Here is a 12,704-nt window from a genome sequence, read left to right on the forward strand (position 1 = left end):
GTTAGAACAGAATTAATTTTCTTCCTAGTAGCTGGTGGAATGCTGTGTTTTGGCTTAGGATGAGAAGAGTGCTGATAACACCCCGATACTTTAATTGTTGCAGAGCAGTGCTTATACTAAGCCAAGGACATCTCAGCCTTTTGCTCTGTCCTGCCAACGGGCAGGCTGGGGGTGCAGTAAGAGCTGGGAGGGGACAGACCCAGGACAGGTGACCCAAACTGGCCAAAGGGGTATTCCATACCATCTGACGTCATGATAAACAATATATAGGGGTGGCTAGCCGGGGGATGGGGGCCAGACTGCTCGGGGTTAGGCTGGGCATCGGTCAGCGGGTGATGAGCAATTGCATTGTGCATCACTTGTTTGTACACATTATTAGTAGTAATACTATTATCATCATCATTGTTATTATTATTACATGTATTGTTACTATTATTTTCCTGTCTTATTAAACTGTCTTTATCTCAACTCACGGGCTTCACTTTCCCGTTTCTCTCCCATCCCAGAGAGGGAGGGGGGAGGGTGAGCAAACAGCTGTGTGGTGTTTAGCTGCCAGCCGGGTTAAACCACTACAGGTCCACAAATGCCAACAGGACATGAATGCACAGCAGCCCCAGCACGGGTAATTGCAGACTTATCCTTCACAGATGAAAAAGGTGACCCTGCTCAGTCTCTTGATAATACTGTGCCTATCTTCTGAAGAGGATTCACAAAGAATGGCTTGATATATCTAGAGATTAAAATATAACCCAAAAAGGTTACAAATATTATATTTGTAGATTAACTTATAACCCCAAAACAGAAGCATACGCCACCACGTCCCAAAACCAAGTTAGCCAGCAACTGATGCTAAATATCCCCCTATTAAGAGAATTCCAAGCACTTAAAATCCAGAAGGTTACAAGACTCTACAGCCAGCAAAAGAGCAGGAAAAAGCTCCAAAAACAAAAGAAACTGTCTCCAACCCTGAAAAAGGCTACATCTTACATGCCTACTGCTGTTGTTTTCAGATACACTCTGGCACAGGGAACTTGGATGATACATTTCCCCTAAACCCTGCTCCATCACTTTACCACCAATGTTGCAACTTTGATAATATTTGAAATAGAGGTGAAGGCATAAGGTCACAATTGCAGGAAGCCCCGTAATTCTGCAAAAATCAGAAGGGACCTAGAACCACAGAGAAAACACGCAAAATAACATCATTTGTTAACAACGACGTAAGAAGTTGTTAACAAAACAACAACTATCCATAAGCACGCTGTAAAAATTACTCACTTGAAGAAGAGCTGCATGCGGTAAAGGCACCTACTACTACAAAGATGGCTTTACTCGCAAAGATCCTACGAGTTGTTACCTCAAAAAGACGTGCTTCTCTCTCTCAAATTGGAAACGCATCAGCCAATACTCTCTCACCCACCTAAAGAACCCTGCACGCTGGCAGGATGCAGCGGTGCTGCGGGATGGGGACATTTCCTGCCTCTGCAAGTGAATTCTGAAGCCTGCTGCACGCACTCAGGGATTTCCCCACAACACTGCGCTCATGGCATTAATGCATGCCATTACCAATGCTGCATGCATTAGTGGAGATGCACTTCACTTGGGCCATTGCCTTCTCTCCCAGCCTTGCCATTGTCCCCCCGGCACAGCTCTAACAAGCTTTGTTTCAGCCCCGTCCCCCATCTTACCTAGTTTAAAGCCCTCTCAATGAGCCCCACCAGCTCCTGGCCTAGGATCCGTTTCCCCCTTAGAGACAGGGAGATACGATTATGTAAGGGGCAATATCTGGGTAAATATGACAACCCTCACCCCTCCCCATCTACCCCCAAATGTACAGCTCCTCCAGGACGTACGTGCAGGAGGAGCAGGCAAAGAAAGGCTAATTCAATTAAGGCTAATTTCATGGGCACCATGTTTCTTCTTCAGCCTTGATTTTGTGGCTAGAACTGAGTCTTATATACAAAAGCAAGGCTGATACAACAATTTATCAAGTTCAGCAATCCCTTCAGCTTGCTATGTTACATCTTTTCTGTTTTATCCTCATTGTTTCAAAGAGAGGAGAGAAGCCACAAAAGGCACTATGGCCCTTAAGGTGGAGTCAATCTTCAACATTGACCCTTGTGGAAGGGGACAGGCAGGGCTCCACAGTGTGCTGAAGGGTGTTCCCCGGGGCTATGGGATGCGCTGGATGGCAAGAGACACTAGAGCAAACGGGGGCCTCGGCAGACCCTGAAAGGAGCCCGGTGCCCACAGGCAAGCTGACTTAAAGAAAAAGGAGTCCACAATCAGTAAGCTTGTAAGCGCTGGGCAGAACGGGGGGTAATCCCACCAATGACTACCTGACGTGGCAACTTGCCTTGCTTATCTACAGCAGAGTTACATGGGCCTGAAGTTTCAAAACGCGCCCGTACATATTCATAGCCTGTCCCCGCTTCGTCTTAAAATTAGTCCCAAGCAGTCATTTCCGGAAACTCCTCCCATTTGCGCTTGCGCAGTGTGTCTTGGTGGCACACACGTGGTGGCACGCACCACGGTTAGCAAAGACACTGAGTAGCATCCGAGCTTAATGCCGTCAGCGCTCTATCTCGACTCGATGAGATTCCCCCACCTCCCTCTCTCCAAGCTGCCCCTGTGCCCCTGCAGGGGACACCCGGCCCTCCCTGAGTCGGCAGCGGGTCACAGAAGGGCCCTTTGTGACATCATCTGGGCACTCCCCACTGCTGCGTATAAAAGCCAGAGCAGCCAGCCCCGGCCACCCAGTGTCCGGCACGGCTGTGACGGGACAGGGCAGGAGCACGAGGCTGCGGAGCAGTCCCCGAGCATAGCCCGCGTCTTCACACAGCGCCGAGCCATTTCTGTGAGATTGCCTCTTCTCTACCCTCAGCCCGTAGTATGGAGGAGAGACGACCACCCAGTAGCCCCATGCTGGCATGGGTGGAGGCCGAGGCTCGTCAGGACAACACAGCTCCCAGTGAACACCATGAGCACGTCATGGAGCTGCTGTTGAACGGTGAGCGAGGGCTCCCGTCAGGGGGAGCAGGGCTGGGGCTAGGGAGAGGGGGGGGGGCAGCAAGAACACCCTGCTCAGCGTCAGGACCAGCATGGCAGCCCAGCCCCCGGACACCCCCAGGGAGGTTGTGCCAGGGGTGCAAGCACGGGTCTGGAGGGAGGCCAGAGCTCCTTCCTCTCCTCCCTCCTGCCTTTGGCCACCCTCTACAACCCTCCTTCTTCTCCTGCCTTCTTAGAAGCTGACAGCTTAGCTGTCTACAAGAAAGAAGAGGAGAGCTTGTACAGCATTCTGACCTTCGTCAGCAGCACACAACAGGTAGGTGTGGCCTTGCCATGGTGGCTGTGCCTGTGTCTCCTGAGGGTCGCGCAGCTCTGCTGCCAGGATGCTGGCGGGCTGCTGGCGAGGCAGAGCTGCCGCCCTCCAGGAGCCCCGCACAGCCCTGAGCCCCTCGAGGCTTTGGTCCTGCTGCCGGCCATGGGTCTCCCCTCTCACACTCCCCGTTGGTCTCTCTGCCACCCGGCTGCCAGGATAAAGACCTGAAGATGAAGTTCCTAAGGAGCATCATCAGCGTGTGCAGAAGTGCCAAAAACTGCGACCTGTGGTGCGGCCTCGAGGACTTCTGTAACAAATACCAGCTGGCAGAGCATATTAAGGTGATGGGACACCCCCTGGAGGCTCTGGGAGGGGTGCAAGGGCAGGCTGTGGGGACGGGACTCTCGAGGGCTTTGGCGGGGGCAAGCGCTGCGTGGACACTCAGCTGCCCCTGACGGCCTTGGGGCCATTGAGAAGCCCCGCCAGCAGAGAGCTCAGCAGCAGGGAGGTGGCAGGGCGGCCCTCTGGGTGCCACAGCTGGCTGGGGGCACTGGGGCTCCACCGGCCCTTCTGACCTGGACCAGCTCTGCTGGCGCTGCCGAGCTGTGCTGCCCGGTGCCCGGTGCCATCCCGGTTGTGCTCTGCAGGTGCTGCTGGATGAGGAGCCCTTGGATGTTCTGCACACAGCGGTGCAGCAGCAAGCCATGCTTGCACTTGGCCACTTGAGGTACGTGCCCAGCCCCTGCTCTGGCCCTGGGCCTGGCTTCCAGGCTTCCCCTGTCTAGGCAGCAGCCTGGCAGTGCCAGCCGCGGGGCCGCTGCTCGCCAAGCCTCGGGGCTTCTGGAAGGTGGAAGGCAGTCCCCATGGCAGGGACCGAGGCCCCGCAGTGCTGCGTCCTCCTCCCTGAGGCCCTGAGGCCCTGCTCCCAGCACCGTGACAACGAGGCCCCTTGCTTTCTTTGCAGCTATGTCAACTCAGTGCTGGAGGGCAAGAAGAAGAGCATCCTGCTCGCCTGTTTCAGCAGTGTCTTCTTGCTGCCCTCACACGAGCATTTGGAGTGCGAGAGCCGCATCTACTACTTGAGGGTATGCTCTGGGAGAGCTCTTGGAGCACCCATCCCTCTGGGTTGATCCCTGGCTGCTCTGTGCTGAGATCTGTGCAGATCCTGGCAGAGGGAGAGGGACTGGAGATCCACTGCCACCCCTTTGTTGTCCTTGCAGACCCTGGATGCCATGGACCGCATGCTGAGGCTCTTCATCAGAAATTCTCCCCTCTCCGGCTTCAGTGAGCTGCAGGACATCTTGCAGGTCTGCCACTTGCCAAGAGCAGTGTTCCCAGGGGCGCTTCCTCACCCGGAGGGAATTCAGCATCCACTCCCATCCAGACAGACCCTACTTCAGTGCCACGCACAGGCAGCACAGGGCAGGAAGGGTGCCCGCCTCCCTTGGGGGAACCGGAGGCTGCCCACTGAGGTCTTCTGGCAGCCCCGTATCCCCTGGCTGCAGACCTTTCCCCTCCACAGACTCCTCCTGTGTCGGAGAAAAGCCTTGCCCATGGCACTCCTGGGCTTCCTTTGCGTCTACACAGCGGCAGGAATTGGACCCCTCTTCCCAGGCACTGCACTGGTCACCACTGGTGCTGCTGCTGTCCACCTGCCTCCCTGTCCGTGGTGCTTTCCTCCCGAGATCGGAGTGCTGCGGGAGCCCAGCACTGATGCTCCTGCTTTAGCGGGCATCAGCTCCCAGGGCAGACCAGCACTTTCTCCCCTCACAGATTCTGCTGCCCTTTGCCAACTCCCACAGCGAAGCTATTTGCGAGAGGGCCGTGGGGAGGGCCGCGAAGCTGACCAGCTGGCTAGCCACACGCTTCTCACCGGAGGTAAGGAGCCACGAACCCCTCCAGCCAGCCCACCTCCCCTTCCCCGCAGACCACATCAGCCTGCAGCTCAGGGGTGCTGCCGAGGCAAGCCCGGCTACAGACCCTCAGCTAGGGCTCAGCCCTGAAGCAAGGGCCTTCAGCCCTCCTTTGCCCATGGACCCCGAGTGGGGGATGTTCCCAGTCCCTGAGAGCACTCTTGGGAGCCAGCTCTGCCCCCCGTCCTGTGCAGGCCTCAAGCGCCCAGGGAGCACGGTGGGAGAGCAGGCATGGCCAAGGCTGCTGACTCACCTGGGAGCCAGCCCTGGGCACACTCTTGGCTCCAGGACTTTGGCCCCAGCTGCCTCCCACAGCACTTCCCTCCTCTCTCTCTCGCCCAGGACCACAGCGCTGATGGAGGATACACTGAGTGCAATGTGCCGCTCCTGGGACAGTTGGTGGGATGGCTCCTCCTCTGCCACACTTGCGAGAACAGGCAGATACGATGGGAGGCTTCGGATGCTCTTTATTACCTCTACCAATTCATCCAGAAAAACAGTAAGAGAAGCTGTGTTGGGCTTCCTTCCCCTCCAGACACAGGCACTGCCTGAGGCACTTGCTTCTTCTCCTAAGTAGTGCCATGGAGCGCTCTTGTGGAGACCTCTAGAGCGGTCTTCCTAGAGAGAGGATCCCTGTATGTCCCCCTCGTATCCCTGCACTACAGCGCTCCAGCCCTTCGAGCCACCCCCCACACCTCAGTTAGGCCAATAGCGTTTTAGTTGTGCGATTTGCACGCAGGGCTCTCGTTCCTTTGCGTGTCCCAGGCTGGGAGCATTTGCATGTGTACCCCTGAGGCACACGTCAGCCCTTGCTCTCTTGCCATCTCCGTTGCTCCCATCAGCTGTCTGCCTTTGCTTTCCATCTCTGTCCAACACTGCCTCCCTGGGTTCTGCAGCATCTCCGCCCTCCTCAGCCATTCCTACTCAAAAGCTCTTTTCACCACTTGGTAAGCCTCCTAACAAAAGTGGCTTGTCCTTGTGAATCTTCTTCTTTTTGTCCCCCTCCGCTGCCGTGTTTAGGAAGAACAGCACCAGAAGCTAGTCAACAGCCTCAGGGGAAAGCTGAGGCCATACCGAGGCTTCCTTTACCCACTGCCACGGACATTGCCACGGTAATGAGTTCCTCCCTTCCTGGCACACTTGCCCCAGCAGCAGCAGGAGACTTGTGGGAACACAGGGCTCCAGCATCAGTGCGGCTGGTGTGGCCTCGCTGTTCTGGCCCGCGCGGTCCTGCTGTCCCTGAGTAGGGCCTTTCCATAGGCCTCCCAGCAGCAGTTTCTCCTGGCCCTCCTGGCCACCAGCAAGCCCCGCATATCTCCAGGGCCAGCACCCTGGGCCCGTGCCTCCAACCCTGGTCCCTCACCCCGAGGGCTCTTCTCAGCCCCCACCACGCAGGGACTGCAGCCCCTGCTTCCTGCTTTCCCGTGGGCACTGCTGCCAGCACGCTCAGGCATCTGTCTCCAGAGCTGCTCTCACCGCTCAGTTCTGCAGCACCATCGGGGCACTTGCTGCAACGTGTCTTACGTCCCTTCCTCCTTGCAGAACTTTGGAAAATACCTCCAGCAGTCTCAGAGGACAGACGTCATCCTCAAGGTCATTGAAGCCCTGAGAGACTCCAACACATACGACAAACAGGAGGTCAGCGGTGTGCTGCACATGGCCATCGAAGACCCTGCCTCCTGGCTGACCGACGTAAGTGGCCTGCAGTTGGATTGCCCTGCCCGTTAGCCCATGTCAGGCCCCGCTTCCTCCCTCCCACGTCCAGCCCTCTCAGGCACCGCAGGCAATCCCTGGAAGCCATCCCAGAGCCATGGGAAGGGCAGTTGTGTGAGTAGTGGCTGAAAGTACGTCTGCACTCCACTTTTGCCTCTCCAGGTGCCAGAGATCGTGAGGTGCATCTACAGACACGTGGAGTACATCAACACGGCATCAGCCCGGCGCAGCCTGGACATCCTCATCCTCTGGCTGGCCAACCAGCGGCCAAGGGAGGTGGCCAGCACCCTGCTGCAGATCTCGCCATCATCTGACAGGCATGCCAACCTTCAGGGCTTCTTGTATGGGAGGGGAGGGGACAGGAGACTTTCCGCCTGACACATCCACAGCAAACTCCAGGGCCCTGCTCTGCGTTTTCAGAGCAGGGCCCTCCACGCCGCCATGCTTTCCAGCCGTGGTTCCTTGGCCACAGCCAGGGCAGCCAGAGCTGAGCAAGCCAGCCAGGATCCCTGCCACCACAGGGAACGTCATCTCTGCCCTCTCCTGCTTGCCTGGACAAGGCTCCCAGGGCACCCCAAGGGAGGGGGGCGGCAGGGCCAGGGCTGCAGGACAGCCTGGGGCCTGCAGGGCCTGTGCAGGCCACGGCGCTGGGGTGGAGTGTGCCCTGCTCACTGAGTGCTCCGTCCTTGCAGCGCTGCCCTGGCCATGTGGGAAACCATGTTCTCCCAGAACCAGACGATGGAGAATGTCCTGAGGGAGACACTTGGCGTGCTCCAGGAGCAGAAGCTGCGCGGGCTCCCGGGCTTCATCCCAGAGGACAACTGCATCCCTCACTTGGCGGTGAGTTACTGGACGAGGCCTTGCTCCTCTTCAGGGCCGTGTGTGTGCCTCTGCCCATCTACCCCCAAACTGGCAGCTCCTTCAGGACGTCCGTGCGGGAGGAGCAGGCAAAGAAAGGCTGCTGGGTGCTGCCAGGCACAGGGCACTCAGGGGCCCTGCGGCCCTCCACAGCCCCAGCTGCCCCTGGCCTGAGGCACCGGGAGAGCCAGGAGCTGCCTGCAGCCCTGCAGGCTCCGACAGTCTCTCAATGCTGTGTTCCTTTCAGCTGCTGGCCCACCCAGATGTTGGAGAAGACGACTCGGAGGCCCTGCGCCACCTCCAGAGGCTCTTGGAGCATCCCAACCGAGTGACGTACTCGGTGGTGCTCAGCGCTCTCCTCCCAGCGTCAGAGACACCTGTCACGGTGAGCAGGGCACACTACTGTGAAGGCCGGTGGGCCTTTGTCCTGAAGGTATCATGGCCTGCTCCCGGCCAGCTGGGAGGGCTCTGCTCTGCCCGCAGCTCTGTGGCGCAGAAGAAATGGCCAAGAAATGAGCTGGCCATGGAGGGGCCCAGCGGCTCTCTGGGGAGCTTTCCATGCATGCCGTGTACCTTTTGGAGCGGGTCCGAAAAGGGGGCACAGAGTCTTTGCTCAGCTGCCCTCCTTTTCCTACCCTTGCTCCCCTCACATACGCAAGGGCTGCCCATGGCCATCGCCTGTCTGCTGGCTGCTGCCCGCTGCGACTCTCGTGCTGCCTCTGCGCGAGCAAGATGGCAGCCTGGTGCTCTGGCACCACAGGCTTCTGGCCAGGGTGGCCTTTCATCGTTTCACCAAATGGAAACTCTGTCCTTCCTCCAGGCAAGAAAACTTCCCGTGCTGCTGCCAGGCATCATTCAGGGCCTGCACGTTGCCAGGGCTGACACCAAGATGAAGGCCCTGCTTCTCATCCGAAACCTGATGGATCACGTGAAGAGGAAGCAGGCCAGCTCCATCGCTCTGCAAGTGGCTGGGGACATCCTGCCACTGTTTAACGATGTAAGGCTGCTGCAGGACCTGAGCCCACAGATGGGCACTCTCATGACAGCTGCCCCCCGTGAAGGAGGCCTCTTACGTTCCCTCTAGTGGGGCTGCGTCCTTTCACTGTGGCTACAGATCTGGCCACAGCTCCTCTGAGCACACTCTGATTCTGTAGCACCTCCGTTCACGTCAGCCACCCTAACGCCCCTGCTCACCGCGGGCAGGGAGCAGCTCTTGCTGAAGTCTTCCTCTCTTCCTCCCTACCAGGAGTGCAGCCAGCTGCAAGAGCTCTCCATCTGCCTCTACAACAAAGTGATGCAGGCTGTGTTGTGGAACCACAAGAGGCAGCTGAAGAAGGTCGTGAAGAGGGGCCTGCTCCCACTCTTTTTTCACCTGAGTGACCAGACCCAGAGCGTGGCCAAGGTGCGTATGGCATACCTGACTAGAGGGACTAGCAGACTGACACCACAGGGGTTGCCTGGGTGTCCGGGGCCAGGGCTGAAGGTAATCGGGCACTTGGCATGTGTGTCCCTTCGGGGTGCAGCTGCCTGTGTCATGGAGAATGGGGGCACAGCTCCCCTCCTTCCTTATGCCAAACGCAGTTCACACTCACCCCCCACTGCATTATCCCACCGGGGGCTGGGAAAGGCCTGCAGCCCTGCCAAGAGGTGGGCGTTGCCAGGTCCCCTTCCCTGGGCTCTGGTGCCATCTCTCAGCCTCTGCTGCTCTGCAGGCCTCCCTGGAAGCCCTTGTCACCGCTGCAGACTTCCTGAAGCAGGGAAAACTCAAGCACCTGGCGCAGACAGAGCAGACCTGGAAGATCGCAGAGTACTTGGTAAAGACAACAGCTCTCTCCATACCTCAAAACCCCAGCCCCACAGGGCTCGTGGCTGGGAGATGGGAATGGCCTGAGGGGAAGGGGGGGTGTTGGCAGGAGGGGGTGGTCTGTCCAGCCGGGCAGGGTCTGCAAGCCCTGTAACCTTGCGCTCTCTCCAGCTCATGCAGGACAAGGGAAAGGTGGAGAAATACCTGCAGCAGAGCCTGCCGTACCTGCAGCACACTCAGGTCACCTTGCGGGAGGCAGCCGTCAGGTTCATCGGTGAGCCACAGCCCCCGGGGTCCCTCTTTTGTCAGCCTTTAGCAGCCCCAGTGTCCCTAGAGTCCCCCCCGGGACTGGGTCCCCATGCAAGTGGGCCTGGGGGCAGCCTTGCAGGCTTCTGACAGCAGCTTTGTGCCTAGGTCTTGCCGCGCAGCACTGCAAGGACCAGAGCGAGATGAAGATCCATGAAATCTGCAGCAGTGAGTGAGGGCAGCGGGGTGTGGGTCCACGACCGGTGGGGCAGGGGGCATTCACCTTTCTCAGAGGGAAGGGAGAAAGTTTGTATGGCCAAAAGCTCGGCTGGGGTTGAAGCTGGCCAGTACTGCGCTGGCTAAGAAAAAGGGCTTTTCTGGAGTATGTTAACAGCAAAACACGTCTGTCTACAACTTCCTTGTGACGGGGAGCAGAGAGGGAGGCACCGAGCTCTCCTCTCAGGCAACCGGTGATAGGAGGCGAGGGAGTGGCTTAAAGCCGGGTCAGGGGATGTTCAGATCAGATTTTGGGGAAAAGTTCCTCCCTGAGAGGGTGGTTGGGCACTGAAGCAGGCTCCCCAGGCAAGCAGGCATGGTGCCCGAGCTCGCGGGTGTTCAAGAAGCATTTGGACAAAGCTGTTGGATATGTGGTGTTAAGTCCTGTGCCGTCCAGTGTGCAGTCAGGAGTTGGGCTCAGTGATCCCTTCCAACGCAGGATAGTTAATGATTCTCTGACCCTTGGTCCCTCTGTGTCTTTGCGGGAAGTGACGGGTGGAGGGATGGCAGGCTCTGCCCGCAGTCTCTGCAGACAGGTGGGTTTAATTTCTGCTCTGTTTCTCTCCATTGCAGTCCTCCGGCCCTTGCAGAATGACGAGGAGGAAAGTGTTGTGTCTCTGGCCACTCAGACCATCTTCATCCTGACACGTCCAAGGGAGCAGCTGACATCGAGCTGGTGCCGGCGGGCACTGTGCTGCTGCCTCTCCTAAGCCAGGGAGAGGCACAAAACCTTCAAACGCCTGCATTCCATTAAAATTCCAACACCACGTGCAGGGCCGTGGAATCCTTTGCATGGTGTGCTGAGCATTCCAGCCTCTACCGTAGTGGGCAGCTGTAAGGGTTTTAGGTGGTGTGGTGGGGAATGGCTTAGGGGCGGTGGCTTATGGAAAACGGACTCCACAATCCATAAGATTGTAAAATAGGTGTGTTTATTCAGCGCTGGGCGGCACAGGGGTAGTCCCCCTGTGAGAAACAAAGTTGTGTTTTTGCAGTACAGAACTAGTTTTCTGTATTGCAAGGTAGTTGTGTAGTCATAACAAGGAGAAATGCTAAGTAGATGAGTGGACGGTAGAAGGCCTCGCTGTTCCAAAATAAGTTGCAAGCTTGAGACAAACAGGATGAGCAGTATGAGAACAGTAAAACAAAGATCACAAGACCTCAACACACAAGAAGGGAGAAATTCAAGGGTTGAAAACAAGAAAAATGGTACATATATGGTATAGAGGAGGGTCGAGCAGCTTGTGAACCTGTAGTACTCTGCCAATGAGGAAACAGGGGAGGTGATCAGGTGTCGGGTAATAGGGAATAAAAGGTTAGGATTTGTTTACTAAAATGCGCTCCTGATTGACAGGACGCCCGCCCTTGCAATCGCGAATAAAATAGCTTCACAGAAGATTCTGTCTAAAGAAAGTTATGTGAGATTTTCCTCACACCACCAAGGTCATGCGCACCTCATGCGGCAACTTGCCTTGCTTATCTGCAGCAAAGAGTTACTAGGCCTGAAGTTCCACAACGCACCTGTACATATTCACAGTCTGTCCCCACTTCGTCTTAAAATTAGTCCCAAGCAGTCATTGCTGGAAACTCCTCCCATCTGCGCTTGCGCAGTGTCTCCTGGTGGTTGTCATCAGGGGTCGTGGGGATGAAGGTTGGTGACTCTTCCTCGTCACTGCAAAATAACATCATCTTCCTATCCATAAGCATGCTGTAAATATTACTCACTTGACGAAGAGCTGCATGCAGAAAAGGCACCTACTACTACATAGATGGCTATACTCTCAAAGATCCTAAAAAAAGCTTCTTGCTTTAGGTAATTTGCACAATGTACCACGGCTAGCAAAGACGCTGAGCAGCATCCTAGCTTAATGCCATCAGCGCTCTATCTGTGCTTGATAAGAGTCTCCTAACTCCCTCTCTCTGTCCCCCCATTTCTATATAGTTAGTGCATTCATTTCTAAAAAGGTACTAAATTATTGTATTCTCCTAACTCCCTCTCTCACTGACCACCTCCCTGGTGCAAATGGGAGGAGTTTCCGGAAATGACTGCTTGGGACTAATTTTAAGACGAAGCGGGGACAGGCTATGAATATGTACGGGCGCGTTGTGAAACTTCAGGCCCATGTAACTCTTTGCTGCAGATAAGCAAGGCAAGTTGCCACGTCGGGTGCGCACGTCTTGGGTGGGACTATCCCCCGCTCTGCCCTGCGCTGAATAAACATTCGTCCTTTCCAATCCTACTGACTGGGGAGTCAATCGGGACGCCTTGCGGGGTCTCATTTGGGGCCGGGGTCACTGGTAAAGGTCAAGAAGAGGTCAGGGGCCGGGGGTCAGGCTCGCAGAGCGGGACCAGGCCCCGTCTCCATGGCGACCGCTCTGCTCCGGCCCCCACAATGCGCCCCGCGCCGCTGCCCACTCAGAATCGGGTCCGGCTGTGATTGACAGCGGAGAGGCGTGACCACAGAAGGGCCGAAGGGGCGGGACCGCAGGAGGCTCCTCCACCAATCGGATCGCGGGGAACCCGGCGAGGGGCGGGCCGCGCGCTCCAATGGGATCAGGGCCTCGGGGCGAGCTC

General features: G+C 56.8%; 3 protein-coding genes across 3 annotated transcripts in view; 2 read left to right on the plus strand and 1 right to left on the minus strand.

Annotated features, from left to right (window-relative positions):
- Window positions 1–12,704, minus strand: part of LOC137846463 (ATPase family AAA domain-containing protein 2-like) — a 165,399-nt gene that overhangs the window by 15,694 nt on the left and 137,001 nt on the right. The gene's annotated exons all lie outside the window — the stretch shown is intronic.
- LOC137846462 (maestro heat-like repeat-containing protein family member 7) lies at window positions 2,382–7,329 on the plus strand. The gene is made up of 10 exons (XM_068664406.1): window positions 2,382–3,010; window positions 3,246–3,663; window positions 3,970–4,049; window positions 4,287–4,407; window positions 4,543–4,629; window positions 5,096–5,200; window positions 5,578–5,734; window positions 6,256–6,347; window positions 6,778–6,927; window positions 7,111–7,329. The coding sequence occupies exons 2-10, from the start codon at window positions 3,553–3,555 to the stop codon at window positions 7,324–7,326; spliced, it is 1,119 nt and encodes a 372-aa protein (XP_068520507.1). The 5' UTR covers window positions 2,382–3,010; window positions 3,246–3,552; the 3' UTR covers window positions 7,327–7,329.
- LOC137846457 (uncharacterized) lies at window positions 7,644–10,899 on the plus strand. Its single transcript, XM_068664402.1, has 7 exons — window positions 7,644–7,788; window positions 8,054–8,191; window positions 8,627–8,803; window positions 9,053–9,208; window positions 9,519–9,884; window positions 10,025–10,084; window positions 10,706–10,899. The coding sequence occupies exons 1-5, from the start codon at window positions 7,654–7,656 to the stop codon at window positions 9,762–9,764; spliced, it is 852 nt and encodes a 283-aa protein (XP_068520503.1). The 5' UTR covers window positions 7,644–7,653; the 3' UTR covers window positions 9,765–9,884; window positions 10,025–10,084; window positions 10,706–10,899.

Source organism: Anas acuta, chromosome 32 (assembly GCF_963932015.1).
Source record: "Anas acuta chromosome 32, bAnaAcu1.1, whole genome shotgun sequence".
Lineage (NCBI taxonomy): Eukaryota > Metazoa > Chordata > Aves > Anseriformes > Anatidae > Anas > Anas acuta.

Bases quoted from the DNA above. Each gene is read 5' to 3' on its own strand.
- LOC137846462 (XM_068664406.1), top strand. From the start codon at position 3,553: ATGAAGTTCCTAAGGAGCATCATCAGCGTGTGCAGAAGTGCCAAAAAC. The intron at 4,408-4,542 runs GTATGCTCTGGG...TTGTCCTTGCAG, and splicing joins GCCGCATCTACTACTTGAGG to ACCCTGGATGCCATGGACCG. The intron at 5,201-5,577 runs GTAAGGAGCCAC...TCTCTCGCCCAG, and splicing joins CCACACGCTTCTCACCGGAG to GACCACAGCGCTGATGGAGG.
- LOC137846457 (XM_068664402.1), top strand. From the start codon at position 7,654: ATGTGGGAAACCATGTTCTCCCAGAACCAGACGATGGAGAATGTCCTG. The intron at 8,192-8,626 runs GTGAGCAGGGCA...TCCTTCCTCCAG, and splicing joins CGTCAGAGACACCTGTCACG to GCAAGAAAACTTCCCGTGCT. The intron at 9,209-9,518 runs GTGCGTATGGCA...GCTGCTCTGCAG, and splicing joins AGACCCAGAGCGTGGCCAAG to GCCTCCCTGGAAGCCCTTGT.